The following is a 20,553-nucleotide window of genomic DNA, read 5'->3' as shown; positions in this document are numbered from 1 at the left end:
GGTGCAGACCTGAGGGAACTGAAGTGCATAAGCTTCACTCACCCTGCATCACTCCAAATCTCACTGATGCAAAGAGACAAGTGCTCGTTATTCCTCACTTCAGACAGTAAATAATCAACAGGGAAAAGATTGCACAGTCTGGGTGCAGTGGTGTCTGGGAAGGCTGGGTGATACAGTCCCCTGTACAGCCCCTTTTATCCGTCTTCATCCACTCAGAGTAGAGAGGTAAGATGATGAGAGGGCTGGAGCACCTCTCCTGTGGAGACAAGCTGAGGCAGTTGGGGATGTTCAGTCTGGAGAAGAGAAGGCTCCAGGGAGACCTTAGAGCCCCTCCCAGTGCACCATTCGTGTGCTAAACACAGACAGATGATACAGCTGATTTTTGTTGAAGTTTCAATAACAAGCACCAGGTTAAAATAGTCCCTATGACAGAGGTTACCACCTTATAACTTATCCTCTGCCTGATGGTTCCAAGAGCAGAGATACTATGGAAGGGACTTGGCTATTTATGGCTTCTAAACTTATGCACCTAGTGCAGGCATCTGCACTCACCTTGGACTCATCTATGGCAGTGTGCACCCCCAAAGCAGGTAAATGGGGGATCATTTTGAATCATCCAACAGCCCCCATCTTCGACCAGCAAACACACCACACGTGGTGGCTTCTGAAAAGGAGCCGTTCTGTTGCCTTTAAAGGGGGGAAAAAAATAACTCCTGTGGTTGTTTTCTGTCCCTGTGGCAGGTGTGGCAGTGTGGGGGGAGCATGGAGGTGTTGCCCTGCTCTCGTGTGGCTCACATCGAGCGCACCAAGAAACCCTACAACAACGACATCGACTACTATGCAAAGCGCAACGCCCTGCGCGCCGCCGAGGTCTGGATGGACGACTTCAAGTCGCACGTTTACATGGCCTGGAACATCCCCATGGCAGTAAGTACAGGGCACACTCTCTCCTGAGCACAGGCAGCAACGTGGATGGCTGTTCCTAGTTAGCTCTTGGAGGTGAAGGGCGTTGCTACAGCCGGAGAAGCGGGCTAAGCTCAGGGAAGGAGCGCTGTCAGCTGCTGTGTGCTCAGCACGGGGAGTTCTGCCATAGGAACTCACCTCCTCGGTCTGGGTTTGGTTGTGTGCTCAGCACAGGTTGTTGGGTGCAGCGACACAGATTTATAATTTAACTAGAGCAAAATGTTTCAGGTTTATGTGCTTCCTCCGAAGTCGTTAATTTGGGGTGCCATTAAACTCTGAGGTGTTCATATGCTGCAGTGGTGGGGACTGCAGAAATGTCCATAAATAAATACCATCATTCATCCTGAGACTCAGTAGACCTCACCAGCATAAAATACAAAGTATGCAGTAAAAGAACCACATATTAACTGGCTTTATTGTCCAAAGTCTGAGAGGTGCCATGTGAACACATTCTGTTTCTCACTGCACACATGAATTGTGGATACCATGTGGAGCCCTCTAGGAATCCATGTAATATAAATATTAGATAAAATGTAGGTTCAGTTTATCACTTTATTCTGTAAGTATATCACGTGCTACATCTCCACTGAGCATAGTTCTTGGAGAGAAGGGTTGTGTGTTATATCCCAGGCAGGTGTTGCTGTATTCCTTAGTGGCATTTGCATCCAGATGATTCGCGGGAAGGGGCACAGGGGAGCTGAGGGGAAGCATACACTGGTCTGCAGATAATGATGGTGTCATTAACCCTTATATCAGGGCTTTGTCCAGATCTGATTGAAGCAAATGGAAACAGGAATGTTCCTATCAGAACAGGAAAATACACAAATCCAGCAGTGTCTTTGGGAGTATTCAGTTATGACCTGGGCTTCATCAGAGTCATGGGAGTCTTGTTAAACACTTCATTGGATTTAGTCTATGTCCTAAATATCTATTTGCACTTTAGTACCTGGGAAATATGTGAAACCCGATTTTTGTTCATTCCTGTTGTAGCTTTTAAAATATATATGTATTTTAAAATACGTATCTAAGCCAGCAATGTTTCCTCTTCTCCATGTGATGTGTGAATATGTCAGATGTTCTCACACATCTGAATTTCATGTGCTGCTGTTCAGTATTGAACACTGTGCAAGGTCTCTGAGATGTGTTTTTGGTGACTTCTTTTGGCATGAGAGGTAATTGCAGAGAATTATTTTGCCTTAACAAAAGGCAGTACTATATAACTTTTCCCACACGAGATTTCTGTGACAGTAGGAGGAAGACAAAACAGTGCCCATCTAAGTTTTTAGGGGCATTTTGGCCCTGTCTGCATCCACTTGCTGAAATGGTTAGTTTTCAAATAGGAAATGAAAAAGTAACCTCAGAAAATTTGCTTGCTTGATGACACTTACAAATGAATTCTGAGAAGCGATGATATTTAAATAAGCATTTACACCAAAATATGATTTCCTTTAATCTCCCTGAGATTACTTATTGATGTAGTTTTATGCACTGAGCCATACAGCAGAGCTTTGAAAAAAAACCCAGGCACATCTACAATAAAAGTCATAAAATCAGGAGCAGTACTAAGCATTAAAATTTTCTTTCCATAAAATAAATTGATTGATTGATAAAATGTGCATCATAAAAATAACCCTATTAGCTCTCAGGAGAAGGAAACTAGTGTTAGTTATTCCACTGCAGTATTCAATCCAGATGGCTCAGAAGTCCTGTACTGGTATAAGCCATTACAAAAACCTTCTGCAGGAGAACTTGAAACCTTGCTAGCTGCTTGAAAAGAATATCTGTAGCCACCTCATTCTTGTGCCATCACTCTGTACCTGCACAGGACTGCAGCTGGCACAGAGGGTGAGCACAGCATTTTCACAGCTGCTCAATTTGCTGCTCTCGTGCTCTGTAAAAACAGAACTGCAAAAAGGGCATTTTATTGCCTCATTTAAGAATAGGGCAGAAAGGAGGCAAGTGAAATAATGTGGTTTTTTCCCCATATCACAAAACCGAGCTAAACTAACTCTTCTATAACTCCCACCATCTATGTCACAAATCACTCCCTTACCAGTTATTGAGGATCTGTGCATAATGTGTACCCAGATTAGCAGATGGTCTGGGCCACATCTGCAAGGTCATGTTCCTGTAACCTTCAGCAGCAGGTCAGCATAGCTTTATTTTAGTTAACCAGATATTTCAGCGTCCCCCTGCTTATGATCTATTCCTCAACAATTTTAGTGATAAAGGAACCTTACCTGGAATGATTTATTGCACTGAGTGCCTCAAAGGATTGCTCCCCTTCCACGTAGCCTGAAGTAGTACGTAAATTAACATTCATTTGAATGGATGCTGCACTGAGAGCTCATGACAGAGTGTGCATCAGCAAGCAGCAGTGAGCACAGCAAACTCTTTGTGTGGCAAATAGGAAAACCTGTTCAGTATTACACTTGTATTCTCTCCTGAAAACCAGGCATCTGTTGGGGGTTTTAATAAACACAGAGCTAAGATTTGCTGCTGTAACCCTGCGTTAGATACAATCTGCAGGATGTACAGAAATCCTCCTGGAGGAAAAGTGCAAGGCACTTCAGGCAGATTCCATGCAAAACTCCCCAGTTTCAGTCCATTTGATTAATATAGTGTTGGAAAAGATTTTTTTGATGAGGTAACCCTTACTGTCTTGCTGTTGAACTGATGATTTATAACACTTTAAATCAACAGACTCTAAGTCAGCACCTGCCGTTTTTTAATGGCTGAGTTTGGTCATACTGACTTGAGTCTTCCAACCTCTGCTTTTCATGGGGTTGTATTTAAACATGAATTAAATTCTGAAGTAGAATAATAAAGAAGGTTTTGAGTTTAACTGTGTTTTATGGCTCAAGACTGCAAATGAGCTCCAGTTCCAGTAAAAACTGAATGCTGATCTGTACGAATGCTTAGTGGAACTTAATGACTTTTTGAGCAGCTTTGCTTTGAAGTTTTAACAGGTGTGTTCTGATGTCATTTACATTAGTGAATACCCAAAGCTCTTACTAGAGTAAACCATGACCTAGCTGCCATATTTTAGATCAGAATTACTCCTAAATTCCAAACAAATCTGAAAGCAAAGGCTTCAGGATTGATTGCAAACATTTAGAATTGCTGTAAGTAACAACATTCTTATTGTATTCTCATTGTTTTGATTTATGTTTGGGTTTTTGCCTGTTCTTTATCCTTCTTTTTTCCACTGGCTTTCATTAATATTTATTGTCTACACTCAAAGGCAGCTGTTTGATGAGCTGCTACTCACAAAAGAGAAAGAAGACAGGGAAAGTACAGCTTGGTGTACAAAATGAACTCCAGTTTGGTTTCAGTGAAGAAAGCAACCATAAAGTGGGTGCAGTGAGATTTCTTTGTTCATTTTCTGCTTTGCAGAACCCTGGAGTTGACTTTGGAGACGTTTCTGAAAGAATTGCTCTGCGACAGCGACTGCAGTGCCGGAGTTTTAAGTGGTACTTGGAGAACGTGTACCCTGAAATGAGGGTTTACAATAACACGGTCACTTATGGAGAGGTACTGTATGTCTTTGAAAATACCTCATGGTGCACTTGAGAAGTCCTTTCATTTTAGTGGTATCAGGATGTACAGAGCACAGTCAGCACAGCAGTAGCAACAAAAATACCCTCCCCTGATTTTAATCAACACTAAGAAGTGTGGCTTTGAGAATCCCCTTCCCTCTCACTGGAGCACATCAGGTGAAATCCTTGTCACTAACAAAGATATGCAAACTCTTTCATTTTAAAATAGAGCAGCTCTGAGAACATAAATTCGAGGTAATCATCTTCCTAAACAGGCTGCCACAGACATCATCAAGAAAACATCAGCAGTCAAGAGAGCTAAAATAATTATAGTTGATGAACTATGAGAAGAGTTGAGTTTGCTGAGTTGTTTTCAGGAAAAGAACAACCCCTTCTTTGAGTTTTGCTGAACTATTTGAAGGATTACATTGATTTTATTAATTCATTTTTGCAATCCTCCTTTTATCCTGTTCAGGATAAAAGGAAACATATCCTTGTTCAGACTACGAGGTGAGGATACCATTTGGCAGGTCTGTATCTCCTCATCAAAAAAAGTCATTAGAGGAAAACCAATTTTGCTGCCTCGTGCTCAAATTCCATATTTTCTGTATTTTCATTTTCACTCGTGTAGCAGTATTGGGTAATACCTGGGAACACCAACTCGAAAGCAGCTGAATGGGGAGGTTATTCAACCCTCATAAACTGCTGGATCCAAACATGTTAGAAATTGGACATTTCAGTTCATCTCAGCTCTCTGGGTCTTTTCTTTCTCTTCTGTGAACCAGTCAAATCTCCCATATTTGCTTGCCCCCAATCTTTAAAGAGGTCAGACCTGCCTTCTATGACTCTTCAAATCCGTGTCACCTGCCTGTAACAGAAGGACTGCTGTCATTCCTGATGGTGAACTGGGGTGAAGTTCTAGGAGCTCTCCTGCTACATCATGTTTTTAAGATTTTAATTGTCTGCTTGAACTGCAATTAAATCCACAGGCAATATATTTTCCCACAAGACAACTGAGTGGACACTTTTCCTTTCTGTTCCCTTTGATTGACTTCATGTAAAAATAAGCCAGGCACTTGAGATACTGATACAAAGTGCAAATTTTATTGCAGAATATCACTTTGCATCCTGATGTAACTATCCCCGTCGGTAACTGAGAAAAGACATTTAGTAAACTCAACAGGAGCTGTTGGTATCTGTCAGCTCTGAGAAAGCTGTTAACTGCGAAGAGCATTGGCAGAACTGCCAATGTTGTGTCAATTATAGCAGACACTGAGCAAGCTGGGCCCTGAAATGAAGTTTGTTTCTCCTGAGCGGTTGCACAGAAGGTTCTTGAGTCAAACAGAAAGCTCAGTGATGCAGATATCTAAAATTCATTAACATTTTTAATAAAATCGAGCCACACAAGCTATTTAGCTGGTATAAACTGGCACAGGTCCCTTTCAGTCTTATGTGCCCATCATGAAAAAACTTAAGGCTTCATCCTAAATGGCATTAGGCTTGTTATTAAATACTTTCTCCTCTGGTTATTTTCCTGGAGGAAAAGATGTCTGGATTTTAGTGAGTTTAAAGGAAAATAGATGTATTGAGTAGATGTGAAACAGATTGAAACAGTAGTAAAAATATATTTCCTAGTGACTCAATTCACATTTTTAAAGCCTTGTCATAAAGCTGTCTTCATCTTCTTTAGCCTTTATAGTGCCTGAGTCATAAAATAAACCTCCTGAAATTTAGTTGTTGGTGATCCCCCTTGTCCAATTGGATTCCCTGGTCTGCTTGTACACTGTGATATAAAGGATTATTTACAGATTTTTTTCTGACACCTTGTGCAGCAGCTGTTTCTATATTATGGGGGTGGTCAGAGAGATACTTCACAGTCTAAACCAAAACTGACCTGTTGACTCTTCCAAAGTGTCTGTCCAAATAACTTCTTATTTATGATACCTGTAAAATTTTTCTATGTCCAAAATGTGTGTGTAATACTTTAGTCTCAAGAGAAAGGCCTGGGTTTTCACAAGAGCTCCATCCCAGTTTTTATAGACTTGTAAATTCTCCTTTTCTGGGGAGGCACAGGAATTTTTTACTTCACTGGATCTCTGAACCTGTACCCTTCTGTGCAATGTGCTTTATGTCACTCTTGTACATAACAATGTACTATATTCTCAGTTGAAATAATATTTTTTTTCACATGCTTTTCTGGTTTTATATAAGGGATAGGAAGACACAACACCTGAGTAGTTCCTATGCTGTTTGTTAAGTCAACAGGCTCAACACAACAGGCTCAAAATTTATGTTTACACAAGAGTAATTTGGAGCAAAATTTGACCTGGGTCAGAGTGAATTTTATGGCCTTTTGATCCTTGAGTAATTGCTGAAAATATAACTCTGACCCAAGGTCTGTGAAGACAGCAGGTTGTCCAAATGATGTCTTTTCCTGGAGCAAATTCACTGTTGGCATCTTGTCCTGTCTGAAGAATAAGCATGTGTTTCTCAGAGGGCAGTTTTACACACTGCTCCTGTCGATGGGGTAGCACAGCTGAGATTTGGCTGGAGGGGACTTGGATCACAGGGATTGGTTTCTAACCCAACTGGGTTTGTTCTGCTCTGGTTCCAGGTGAGGAACAGCAAAGCCAGTGGCTACTGCTTGGACCAGGGAGCTGAAGAGGATGACAAAGCAATCCTGTATCCATGCCATGGAATGTCCTCTCAGGTAAGTGGTTCAAATCCCATCATCAGCGAGAAACCTTTAACTTGAAGAATTTTCAGAAGAAACAAAAGGTCATTTGGTGCTTTTGAGTTTGGCAGTGCATTCCTGAGTCGCAAAGGCAAATATGTGGCTTTACTCCAGTCTTTTTGGGTGCCCTTTCCAAGGTTGTTCAGCACGTGAATCTATGCATTGAAGAGACCAGTTAGGAAAAGAGAAGAATCGTGTTAATTTGTTTAAGTAACAGGGATCCACTGAAGATTAATTAATTTAGGTGGTTTGTGTGAATGAGCAGCTCTCCTTGTTATGACAGGACTTACTTTAGGAATTGTACCTCTCTAAATCAACTGTTCCTTGGTCCAATAGGCTCCTAGAGAGAAATTATTTAGCAAGCTGCTGGTGTGATTCCCTGGGTAGGCAAAAAGTTAAGTACATATTTAACATCAACATCAAAGGGAGGTAAGAATATCCCCTAAGTTAAGACTTCTCTAAAATAGGAGATTTCTTTTTTTTTTTGTCAGTCCCTGTGCATATTATTATTTTCTTACGGATGTCTGAAGATTTTCAATTGACACTTCTTCTTTCCATACTCGTGGTGATTTCACTTGTTTTTTAAATATAAATTGGATATTATTTAAATCCAGGACTTGAGCTGCTTCTGAAATGTAATTCTAGTTTCTTTTGAAGTACCATCTGAATCAAAACTATGTTAATGAACATTCTCCTGTGTAAATAAACTCTGACCTTATCAGACTTAACAATTATCCAGAGTTCAGTGATACATATATTGATTTGGAGTCCTGGCTCGTACATCACCGTGGAAGCAAAGCGAGACAGACAGTAATTCCTGCTGACAAAATGTCCACCTTTGGCAGGATCATTATGGAATATTTGACTGACACTCTCCTAGTAGAGGTGGAAGGAGCAGCCTTTGAGTGAGGTAACAAAATAGCGTTGCTTAATTAGATGTAAATTACCTCTTCAAGAAGACTCTTGTTAGAGATGTCAAGGCACTCAGAGAGACTTTACTCTCTTGCTCCATTCTAATTCTGACCAGAAAGCGGCAAATTTAAGTCCTTCCAGAAAGTCCCTTAGCAACATCTCATCTCTGTCAGTGTGCTATCACTTAGAAGAGTAATGAAATAAATGGTTCTGATTGTAATTTGTTTTGCAATTTAAGTTCTTAACCTACTTGTTTTCCTCCATGACTTCTGTTTCATAGAATATGCTTTGACTTCTAGAAGAAAATAGATGAGAGCTTAAGTTACTGTGAATTTATTTGAAAGGAAGGATGACATATCCACCTTCTCCTGACTAACTTTTGATAATTTGGGAGTATAAAGGAGCTCACCTCTCAGCACCCAGCTCTGACCAATTTTATCCATTAAGGATCAAGTAATTTTCCTTTTAGTAAGATATGAATACATTGCCCAGTAAATTATGGCTTTTGGATTTTGGGTCCTACACTAGACCCAGGGCAGATCTTCTCAAGTGCAGATAACAGTACACAAAATATTTACTGCCCAGGAATTTAAAGTTGGATAGTTACAGTTAAATCACTGCTGGCTCGTTTCTGCTACAGGTCTTCAGGTTCCTGTCTCTGTGAAATTTTCTGGAAAAGCCTGAAAAGCTGATTTTAGACTTTACCTTGAAGCCACAGGCTAGAGCCCTTTTGTTACTAGCACTGTATAAACACATAAAAAGAGAAAGTCACTCTTCCCAAACCCTTAAAATCCAAAGCATCCCCTGTGTCTAAGAACTGTCAGAGTATGGGGAAGGCAAAAAGTTAATCTGCTAAATCATCCTGCAGCAGTTTCCATTTCCCTTTAAAACAAACAAATGAACAAAAAAAAAAACAGGAAAAAAGTTTTCATTCTGCAAGAAACACCAAGCAAAGGCAAAGGTGATGGTTTATCTAAGTTGAGTATTTCACAGACAAGCATGGGTTGGAGCCACTCAAATGCAGCCAAGTTAATTAATGATTACACAGCTGGAAAACTTCTATCATCTCACCACAATTTACAAAATTAATTCAGTGTGAGAACCACAGCTGCACAAACCCTAATCAAGGATATTCAAGCATATTGCATGAAAGGTGTTGACAGCAAGTGTTTTAATATCTTAAATAAACATTTTTAGAGCCCCTCTTCTAATCAGCCTGGGTGAGCATAGTTGTCTGCTGCATTTAGCTTTCCATTTCTGACATTTTTCATCTCAAGCACAGGGCATAAAATACCCCTGCTGAGTCAAGATTTGGGTTATTTGTACACACCTACTGAATATAAATTAATATAAATATGGAACTCGTTTTCCCAGTTGGGTTATCACTGGTGCTTCATGTGTCCTACTGAAGTGAAAGAGTCCCCCCATGCAGCTACAGCCTTGTTTGCTTTTCATACTCCTCAGTTCTGACAAGCAGATTACCAGTGATTTTAGAGTACACATGGTTCCACTGAAACAACACGAGTCAGGCGAGTGGTTAAAGAAAATTGAGTTAGGAGGAAGATTACTGTTCATCTGGGATAAAATGTTCTTTTCTTCTACTTCTTGCCCTTCTGTTTCCCTTGGGTATTGCACACCTCTGAATGGTGGTGTCCTGCATTACAATGGCAAACTAAAACCACTCTTCTCCATGAGCAAAATGCCTTTTCCTGTGTGTATTCCAAGATCAGGTCTCACCACGATAAATCACGTCTTGTCAGTGACATCAGCTTTTAAATTTCTTTATTCAGACGGGGACAAAGTCTTTTATGGATGCTCTGGAATGCATTTAGCCTGAGTTTACATCAATTTGGTTTGATGAATTTGACTTGAGCTAAGGCAGTGTAAGCTAACAGCCAAGGGTATCCAGACAAGGTTTTGCATCAGTCCAAGTTGATTTGAAAACTCTTTTTACAGAAGAGTAGTGTCCTTTTTATATGTGTTCATTGGATCTGAAGTTTGAGTCTAATCACTTTCAGGAAAAAACTGTTTGCAAATACAGCTGGGAGAAACAGTCCAGGGCTACAGAAGATTAGTAAGAAAGGAATATATTTGGGATCTTGAACTGCCTTGCCTCTGCATGTGTCCTACCTTGTTCAATCACCTACAAAGCTCAGTGGTTCTGTAGCATTACATGAGACCCTTTTGTTGTAAAACAAATTAAAAACAAACAAACAAACAAGAGTGGGGTTGTGAGGGCAGATACAACCCCCCAAAAATGGAATATGTTGCTCTGAAAGCTTCTTAGAATGGCCCTAAGACATGCAGGTTTTGCAGGACCCTCTGAGAGCACTTTCACAGAGTCTGTGTGGAAAGCTGTGGAGCTGATTATATGGTGTGTGGAAGGAGAGGAGAACTAAATAAAATGGCATCCTAGGATAGAAGGGCCAGGGTGATCAGCCTCCTTCTCCAGCCTCCTCCCTTCCCTTTCCCAGGGAGAGAAAGAGGAGGCACTGCAGCTGTGAGAGCAAGGACTGCCCACGCTGGGATCAAGCAGAAAGAGGGGAGAGCTCGATGCTGGGATTCCTGGAGCTCACAGCTATGCAAACAGATGGGATAAGAGGAGATGAAAGGCTCTACTTAAACTGTTGCTAGAAGGCAGATATTTAACATCTTGCTTGGCAGAGCTATGTGGCTTCCCAGACTTGCATGCAGGTAGTTTCTTCACTTGCAGGAAGCGATGGGTGAGATTCTGGAACAAACATGGAAATTTGGTGACTTGTGATTTGTTGTGTCTTGTGGTGACAAGTATCCTGGAGGCACAGGGTGTTTGGGATTCCTGTATACCTTGCTGTTTCACTCTCTGTGTCAGCTTTCAACTTGCCTTAACCTGCAGGACTGAAGGATCATTAAAGATTTCCTTTTGCTTGGAGAACAAGGGTGGGAGAGAGAGGTTAAATTTAGTGTTGAACTCTACCAGGCTCCTCCATGTAACTGTTTCCTGCAAACAGTTATCTGTAATCATTCTGTGCTTTTTTCACTTGACTGTGAATTAGCAGGAATGGATTTTTTGTAAGTCAAACCCTTCAGGTGAAAGCTGCCATTTACTTCCCCCATTGATGCTCCTGGAGGATCACGTTCCACAGGCAGCAGCACTCACTATTTTTGAACCAGGTGAGGTGCTTTGATAAACAACCTTTGACGTCTTTTGCATTCTGCTCAGATTTCTGAATGTTGAAGGGAAAACTCTCCTATCTCCTCATCAGTACAGCAGATGGTATCAGGATCAGGTCTTGAGTATGTAACAGAGCACTTGGCTTCAGTGTCATTGATGTGGATCCTTCAGCTCTTCTCAGATAAAAAACTGAGCCAAAGTCCATCCCCATGATGTATAAAACTCTGTTTCTGTTCTGCAGCTTGCAGTGGGAGCGTGTGGATGTCTAATGATCTCAGCCCATCAGAACCTGCACTAAGTTTTTTTTTTAAATGACTAGGATTTAATATTCCTTAATAAAGGAGATTTTGTCATTTGATTTTTGACTGTTTGGCATGGTGATCCACAATTCTAACAGAAATTCAGAGGCTGTTTCTTTGTATAGTAGTGACACTTAGGACCAAGTTTGAACACAGCAGGTGTAATTTTCTCACTTCATTGACTGTATCCCAGTTCCTGATTTCTAGTCTACAGTAATAAGCAACTTATTTTAATGCTTGTTTTATTTTCATAGTTTGTGTTGTCTCTAGGAAGTTAAGATATGAAGTCTTTGGAGGGAGATGTTATTAATCATATAGTAGTTTCTTGAACCTGAATTTCTCCTCTGATTTTGCAAAAGCAGGCACTAAAACTTTACTATGTAATATGGTCTAAACTGAGATAATTGTTTGGGTGTGGGTTTTTTAGAATTCTGTTTCATTGCAGGATAAGCCTAATGACTGTTGGAGTAGCCATAAAAACTTAACAGAAAGTACAGATTCAGGAAAATTAAGCCCATGCTGTTCCATTTGTCTGGTCGTTGTATAGACAGCAGCTTCCTGCACGGAGCCATCTCTGACCCTGTCGAGCTGTAACACAGCTGCCACTTTCAGTACTGGAGATGGTTTATAACAGTGATAATGTCCCTTCCACTTCTAAAGCCTCAGCAAAACTGGTGTGTTCTGCTTTGACAGGCTGCTGTATAACAAAGTCTTTCCCAAGTATGTGGCTGCTGTGATGCAAAACTGGTGCAATTCTGGCTGTTGAGATTCTGAAGACAAAGAATATTTGAGACTGTTTTAATGCCAGTACAGAAAACTGGCTGCTCATCTTAAACCACAGGGAAAACTGTTCCTGTGCTGCAGAACCTGTGGCCAATTATAAACAGTGGTTCTGATTATCTAGAAAAGGCAAAGCCAACAAGGTTGCTGGGTGGTATTTTGGGACTGGAGAAAGACAGTAAAGACTGGAAGATGAACACATTTTGTGGTCAGTGTTTCAGCCATACCTGCAGTTCATTTGAACTCTGCTGAGAGCCCATTAAATACACAGAAAGGTTTTACTTAAAAAAAAAAAAAAAAGGAAGTTTTGGGGTTTTTTTCCCCAGCTCCTTTATATGTGAAAAAAGAAAGTTAATTTGTCTGACCTGGCGGTTCATTCATATTTTTAATTACTTTGCTTGCTTGAGCTTCTTTTACATATGTCCCTCCTATCCTTACAGTGAAATAAAAACCCCAAAGTGTCTTGCTTTAGTGTGTACAGACAGTGCCTTGACAATGGCACTGTTCACATGGAGCATCCTCATGTGGTTATCCTTTTTGCTTTCTCTGATGTCGGCTCATTTCTAACTCGCTGCTTCACGTGGCTGCTCTGAACAGAAGTGGCAGGTGGGAAAATGAACACACACTATGTCAAAGAGCATCTGGTCTGGGAGCAAGTAGACCATGCTCTTTTTACCACCAGCAAGAAATGATTATTCACAGCATGATTCTTCTGAGGTTAATAAGGATGGCGGTAGAAAGCTGGACTCTAATTTGAGTTTTTTTTGATTGACTCTTAATGATATCTCACCCAGTGGTCAGTGGCATCCAATAAATGGCAGGCACTGCTGACCTTCCTTCCCTTTCTTGTTAAGTAATTTCAGCCCTATAACAGCAATGAGATCAGACAGGCAGTGAATTTCCTGGGTGGTAATTGCATTTCTGTGGTGGCTCAGATCTTCACCCCGCAGCATCCAGACTCACAGCACACAGGCCACGTGGCTGACTCCACTTTGCAGTCTTCTGGCACCTGGGTGCTGCACTTCTACAGTAAGAAGGGCAAAATATTGTGCTGGTTTAATGACTCTGCATTCAAACACAGAAGTGAGAAGTAGATAAGTCTGATCTGACATACTGGCCTGCTGCCAAATCAGCATCGTGCATTTTTGCTTTAATGTGCTTCACAGTAAACTGAAATATCAGTGTCATTCTTTATTATGTAGGCCTGAAGCATATGTTAGCAAATTTGCTGCCATTTCCCCTGTGATTTCTTTTTCCCCCTCATATTTTTGGATCCTGGTTGCGCGGTGGGATTTTTTTCGGTGACGTTTATTTACAAAAAACTAATTAGACTTGTTGCTCTCCATAGCCTCTAACAGAGCTCTTGAGGACAAACTGCACAGCAAAATTGACACCGTGTCCTTGTTAAATCAGCTCCTGCTGAGTGGGCATGATTTACATATTGATTACTTCACTCTCTTGATTGCCCTTTTCGCAGGGAAACAGTGGGCAGGGAAGGGTGGGGTAGCAGAGGTGTGACATGAAAGGAGGGAATGCTGTGTTCTAGGTGAGACCCTGTTGGTTAAACAGGGGTCCCAGGCTTTGCCCCAGGTGGGGACAGACCCCACGTGCAGCAGGACAAAGGGCTCCTCACCACCTCTGACTTTCCTTTCTCCCCCAGCTCGTCCGGTACAGCTCCGAGGGGGTCCTGCAGTTGGGGCCCTTGGGCTCCACCGCCTTCCTGCCCGACTCCAAATGCCTGGTTGACGATGGGAAGGGCAGGACACCGACCCTGAAGAAGTGTGAAGACGTCCTGAGGCCAGCACAGAGGTTCTGGGATTTCACACAGGTATGGAAGAGCTCAGGGAACCTTGCAGAGAATTATGTTTTAGAGTATGTTCAATGAAAAACAAGGAGGTCTCTAGAGGACTATACTAGGAATTCCCCCATATGCCTTTTAGAAATAGTTAAATATGTTTTCCATAGTTCATGTGCTACCCAGGAATAATATTACTATTATTATTATTATCATCATCATCATCATCGCCACCATTATTATTATTATTATTATTATTATTATTCCTCCTAGGAATTCTTTTAGGAATTTTGGAGTATGCTTTCCAGGAATTTTTAGTTATCCTGGATTGGAATATTCTCAATTTCTGTATTGATTGTCAAGATTGTGCTTGTAATTTTTTTTTATTATTTTTTTTTTTTAGTGTCTACGAATTTTTGTTTCTAGAACTTTTTCTGGCACCTTTCCAGAAACTTTTAGATCTGGAGTTTTCAAATAATTTTTAGGACTTCCAAAAGCACTATTGCAGTTTCTGGGGTTTCTAGTAATTTGGGGGGTATTTTTCCAGTGATTCTTAAATCTAGAATTACCAAGTTGTTTTGGTACTTTATATGTATTAGCTAGCTTCTCCTAGGAATTTCTAGCACTTTCTAAGGGCTTTTATCCCTTGATATATATGGAAATCTCCAGGCATTTTATCATGCTTTCTACAGATTTGCAGATCTAGCACTGTTTTTCTTCTAGACTTTTCACCTTCCCTGTTCCTTCTTCTAATCCTTTGGTCTTTTCTCTTGCTCCTTATTTTTTTTTCCAGAATGGCCCAATCATCAGCAGAGACACTGGCCGTTGTCTGGAAGTGGAAATGTCGAAGGATGCGAATTTTGGGCTCAGATTGGTTGTACAGAGGTGCTCGGGGCAGAAATGGATGATCAGGAACTGGATAAAACACGGCAGACACTGACTGCTGGGGCTGGGCTGCCCCTCCTGCTGTTGCCCCTTGCTCAGTGTGCCATACCTTGCAAGGCATTTGTCTTAAAGCAAATTAGTTTGAACAGGTCTTGGCTCTCCAGAGTCCTCCTCAGTCGGGCATTCAAAGGAAAGAAAGAAGGAGAACAAAAAGCAGACACACACATGCCCTGTTTGACTCTTCCTTGCTCCAGTAGATGATGTGGGAAGCTTAACAAGAGTTTTCTGTTGATTTGGAAATCTTGTGAAGACCAGAACACGACAGGGAAGCAGATTCCTTAAGCTCTCCTAGAGGAATTAACAGACAGATCTTTCTGTGATGAGTTCAAAGGAGAGATCCCAATACTGCCTCATAAAGAGAGTTCTCTGATGGGTAGCTTTTTAGCTTTAAGTTTTTTGACTGGTGCACAACTCCTATGGTGAATAATCATGTGCCTTTTTTATTGTACTTCGTATAAAAGAGGACTGGAAAAATCCTACCTTTTCAGCATGTCTGGTTCATTGTACTAAACAAGAAGATCTGTAAATAACACTGGAAATATAATATAATATATGATGTATTTCGAGGTTGATTGTTTAGGAGTCTCTGTTTCTAGAGAGAGACTGTTCCGCAAATGTTTACAGGTGGTTCTCAACCTTCAAGCTGCTGAAATGCAGCATTTTTAGAGACCTCTTCTAGATAGACACAGGTAAATGTTGAATAGGTAAAATAGCCACACGCTCTGTTATATTGCCACATTCTACATTTGCTGGCTGTGAAGGCATCACAATATAGCACTTGCATATTTAACTCTTCCGAGGCAGTAAATGTCCTGCTGGAGGGATGGATTTCAAGAGGCCTCAGTTGGCCCCCAAGCCCCGGGCAGGTGAGTGTGAGGTTCCCTTCCTGCCATGCTGTGCATGCAGGTGCCCTGCTGTGCTGTTCCAGGGGCTGCCTGGAAGCTGGATACTCGCTGCTTCCGAAAATGAGCCGAGTGGCTTCGGTGCCACCCGTGGAATTCAAAAACTTGAATCTTTCGTTTCGTTCCCCGTCCTGTGGAAATGTCAAAAGTGAGCAAACACGCTTTGTGAGCACCGTCTGGACAAGGTTCCTGAGCAAGCCAGCAAAGGCTTTCCAGTGTTTGAAAAACAAACACAAACCTAGTGATAAGAAGGCAAATTAGAGCAGCAGGTAGGGAGCGTATATAAATACCGTTACTCTGAAATATGAATATTTTACTGTAGTTGACCCATCAACAGCATCTTTGTGAACCTGAAGTTAATAATGTGTCCAGTGGTTCCTGCAGGATGTGTGCACAGGTAGCCAGAGCAGTGACAAGGTCTTACCCCAAAGGCTGTCAGAGTTGATGGCCGCTGTCGACATCAGCAGGTTTTGGCTGTGGGTCCGTGTCAGGCAGATTTTCAGTGCAGATTTTCAGTACAGCAGATTCAGCCATACGTGAAGGAGACACACAGATGGGATCTGTTAATTTCGCTGTTTAATATTTTATGGAACTTTAAAAAACAAAATTGCTTTGTTTTTCCTGAGCCAGGTAATTGCAGTCACTGCGGTGCTGTTGAGCCTTGGTGATCTGTTCCTTGAATAGCTTTTGCCATCCCTATTTCAAGGCATGCTGAACAAAATCAAATGGAAACAAAGTTAATTTTTCAAGGGCACGATATGTAATAAAATATTTACTTTTAACATGCAAAATCCATCCGTTCTTGTCAACTCTTGGTTAGTATGTGGAAAGCATATCACTGTATTTTGCCCTGATTTTATTTCTGAAACACAGCGTGCAAGATGCAACACAAAGCCAGTTCTCCTGGAGTTTATTTGTGGCTAATTGCTGAGCTCTGTTTATGTCATGTGGGCCTGGTTACGCATGAATACATATAAAAGAATAATTCTGGGTGAGATTCTGGATATAAAAATACTTCAAACTCTGTGTTTACAGTTAGTCGAACACAACCTTTTGAACAGTGTAATAAGACCTGCAGGGAGAATAGCATCTTTAATAAATCAAGGAATACGGTATAAAATCACGGACAATCTCAGTATTCAAGCCTTCCTGCAGGTCTGAACCAGGTAGGAAGCTTCAGGCTAAATATAGATTGGGAACAGCTGCCCTGCATTTAACCTCCTTATGTTGACTGTAGACAATTTAAAATTGCAGTTACTGTCCATGGAGCAGCTGTTGAAAGCTTTGCACAGGAGTGTGTTTGCAAGTGGCTTCTCATCTTCTATCCAGACACAGTTGCCCCATTTTAAATTGTATGAAAGCTGTATTCTCCTTTTGTTTGCTCTGATGGAGTTTTGCTCCTTGAGGGAGGTGAGAAGGCAAAAGAAGGGAAAGATGATTTTGCCAAGTGAGCTTTTTGGGGAGTAACAGGTCATTGACACCATTTTTAGTCTTCCCAGTGAGTAAGTGCCAACTATATTATATGAACAAGGCTGGAAGTTGAAAGTAATTATATATCAGTGTGACTAGTAAATGCCTAACTCTTAGAGTTAGGGTAGAAGAAGAAAAGCAGGTTTTTGTGATAGGTAAGTGGCTCTGAGATTTACAGACTAATATAAAAAAATTCAGATAACTCTTAAAGGTGGAGTCAGTATTTTCTGTGATTGTCATTTTTTTTAAGATTTGCTGAAATAATTTCTTATAGTTGCAAAGCACATCTGTTGGATTATTTTTACTTTAGTCTTTATCTGTATGAACCACTGCTTTGGCTGTGGTATTAACATGGTGACTCTGCATGTGAGAGGGTCTTAAATATTCTCTCATCAAAGGAATAATAATAATAAAAAAAGCCTTGAGTATTATCTGTTTTAACCAAAGTCTATGGTTCTTTTGTCAATATTTTACCCCTTAGTATTATCTGAAATCCTGCTTAATGTTGTGCAGATTTTCAGTCTTGTTTCCCACAGTGTAGCAGTTCTAGATATTGAAAAGTATTTAATGTAGTGCAATATGCCTTGTAGAGAAAATTCAGATCAAAGTCTTCATTTGCTATTTTGTTTGATTTGGGAGATTATGGATCTAAATACTAGGTCATAGGACAGAAAAATAGAAGGTGAGAAAGAACATCAAGCCTGGCACATTGTTGTCAAAGGCAAAGCAGTAAAAATAGACTTTCTGAGCATGTAACGGTCCCTAAAATTTAGCTTGAGTCCTGTGGTAAAAAAACCTCTTTCTCCTTTGAGAACTGTTTTCCAAGCTGGATTTTACTTTTGGCTTGATTAAAGCTACTTGTTCCTCAGCCAAAATTTTCCTCTAGTTTTGCTGACTCACTGGTTCCTGAGGAACAATAACTTCCAGTGGAAGCAACTAAGAGAAAAAGAACTAAAGGTGTTTTGGGAGCACCCAATGGATTCCCTTGCAGTTGTTTAAGATCTGTATTGTGCTCACCCATGAGAACTCTTCAGGGCTCTTCCACATCCAACAAGCCAAACTCAGGTTCCATGGAAGTGATCTAAAACCAAAACATGGAAACAAAACAAGAGGTCTTCATACGTATTGGAACGTGTTGAGCTTTCTATCTCATTTCAGTGAATAATTTGGGGCTCAGTGTGTCTGAAGGTGAGGCTTTCACAGTCCTTTGTTTATACTCCTTTTCATCAGCCTGCTCCTTTTTAAAAACTGTGGTCTAGTAGATGAAAATCTCACTTGCCATGTGACGGGGTGTAATCTGTCTGACACAGGACAGCTGCAGTTTTAAGTGCTTAAGCCAGAGCTAATAAGATTTAATGAAATAGCACCAGCCCTAATCTGTTCTTTAGATCAATTACACAGCATGTAATTCCTTCAGCATCCAGGATTCATTTGAGATGGTTCATTAACAGACATGCAGAAGCACATTATGGCCTGTTTAGGGATCCTGAGTTGGGTTGTAGGAAGAACTTTAATAGAAGTTGTGGTTCAGAGGCACTTTGGCATATTATCCTCCAGTTAGGACACAAATAGCTTTGGTTTTTTGTGAAAGGCTTGAGCAGGAAGAACAACTGTCAGAATTCACTTGACTGAAGATGTTTCTAACAATGATGTTCCATTTGTGGCTGCTGCTGTTTTGACTCTCTGCTTCTTAGTGCTGATCAAAGCCCGTGGCAGAGGTCATGCCACAGATCAAAGATGGTATTGCAGTTTAGAAGGTCTAGCTAACAAGCTGGACAGAAACCAAGGAATTATCAGGTTTTCACACGTCTCTAGATCTGCATGTCACCTCAATAAACTTAGTATCATGTTCTCTTTGGAAAGAATCCCAAAATTAATAAATGTGTGTATTGCTTCATCAGGAAGAGCTGTTCAAGAGACCAGCCATACAATTTGATATTCTTTCCCTGTGTGTGACATTAGTGGACTTAAAGTGAGAGCTCTAATTACTGAATAGATGGAAAATACCTTAAGTGGCACCATGGTCTACTGAAGTGTGTGCATCACACATTTATAGCTTCCTGTGTGGTAACCAGGATGTTCTTCAAACACTAAGGCACTGAGTGTGTTCTGCCAGAGATGGAGTCTGCTCACCTAGGGAACTAAGGGAACTCAAGGAATAAATACTGAAATTATACAGTTAATAATTATCAGTGAATGTGGCACAAAGTGCATAAAAATTTAATCTTCTCCAAAATGTAATGAATTAGTTTCAGATACTTTCTTAACAATCTCTGTGTTCCTATAAAGATGTGGGATGCTTGTGCTGTGTGAAGATTTCTGCTGTGTCTTTACAATGCCCCAGCCATCAATGACATTAGAAGGAGAGATATACAGTGACTTTAGTACATTGTAATGGATTTCAGAATGGTTTCACAAATACATTGACTTATATGACAAAACCATTAATGACTTGTAACTAAAGGTGTTGAGTTGAGAGGCTGTCCTAAGTAAAAACAATGTTTCTTTGTCCAAGAATGCTTACTTAAAAAAAACCCAGTGAAGCAATATATGGCAACCTGCTTTTGAAGAAGTTAATTTCTGAATCAAGAGCATTCTTCAAAAACGTGTAGAAGCACTGGTTACTTTTCATAGCATTACAGTTTCCTGTTGGCCACCAACAAGTGTTGTGCAGTTTTCAAACTCTTTGTAATGTTTAATTAAGAAAAAAAAAATAATGCAGCAACTAGAATGCAAGTTGTGACTGCGAATAATTTTTCATTATGTGGCACATCATCAAATCAATTTGTATTCACACTCGAAAAGTTAATAAATTACTATGCATTTTACTGCTGACACGAGCTGCATGTTTTATCATTGTACGTTTGGACAGTTGTATCAAAATTCAAAGTTGTCACACAAAGGAAAACGAGAAGACCAAAGCATATGTGCATTTTAAAATTTAAATTGCACATAATCTGTTCTGAAAGGTAGTCAGCCCATTTCTGAGAAGAGCACAGCAGACTGTGAGCTGTTCTGAAGCAGATGAACTCTGTGCATGTCAGAGGAGGCACATCAGAG

The 20,553-nt window shown here is 40.6% G+C and overlaps 1 protein-coding gene across 2 annotated transcripts in view; it reads left to right on the top strand.

Annotated features, from left to right (window-relative positions):
- Positions 1-20,295, top strand: part of GALNT9 (polypeptide N-acetylgalactosaminyltransferase 9) — a 111,023-nt gene extending 90,728 nt beyond the window's left edge. For both annotated transcript variants that reach the window (XM_029961188.1, XM_018076479.3), the window contains 5 exons: positions 742-927; positions 4,360-4,497; positions 7,117-7,212; positions 14,042-14,209; positions 14,970-20,295. In XM_029961188.1, the coding sequence (XP_029817048.1) occupies positions 742-927; positions 4,360-4,497; positions 7,117-7,212; positions 14,042-14,209; positions 14,970-15,116 (735 nt within the window). In that variant the 3' untranslated portion in view covers positions 15,117-20,295. The remainder of the gene's footprint in view (positions 1-741; positions 928-4,359; positions 4,498-7,116; positions 7,213-14,041; positions 14,210-14,969) is intronic.
- The last annotated feature ends 258 nt before the right edge of the window (positions 20,296-20,553 follow it).

This window comes from Manacus vitellinus, unplaced genomic scaffold (genome assembly GCF_001715985.3).
Source record: "Manacus vitellinus isolate BGI_N305 unplaced genomic scaffold, ASM171598v3 scaffold_31_pilon, whole genome shotgun sequence".
In the NCBI taxonomy this organism is placed as follows: domain Eukaryota; kingdom Metazoa; phylum Chordata; class Aves; order Passeriformes; family Pipridae; genus Manacus; species Manacus vitellinus.
The sequence above is the reverse complement of the archived record's forward strand: the minus strand, read 5'-3'. Positions and strand labels throughout refer to the sequence as shown.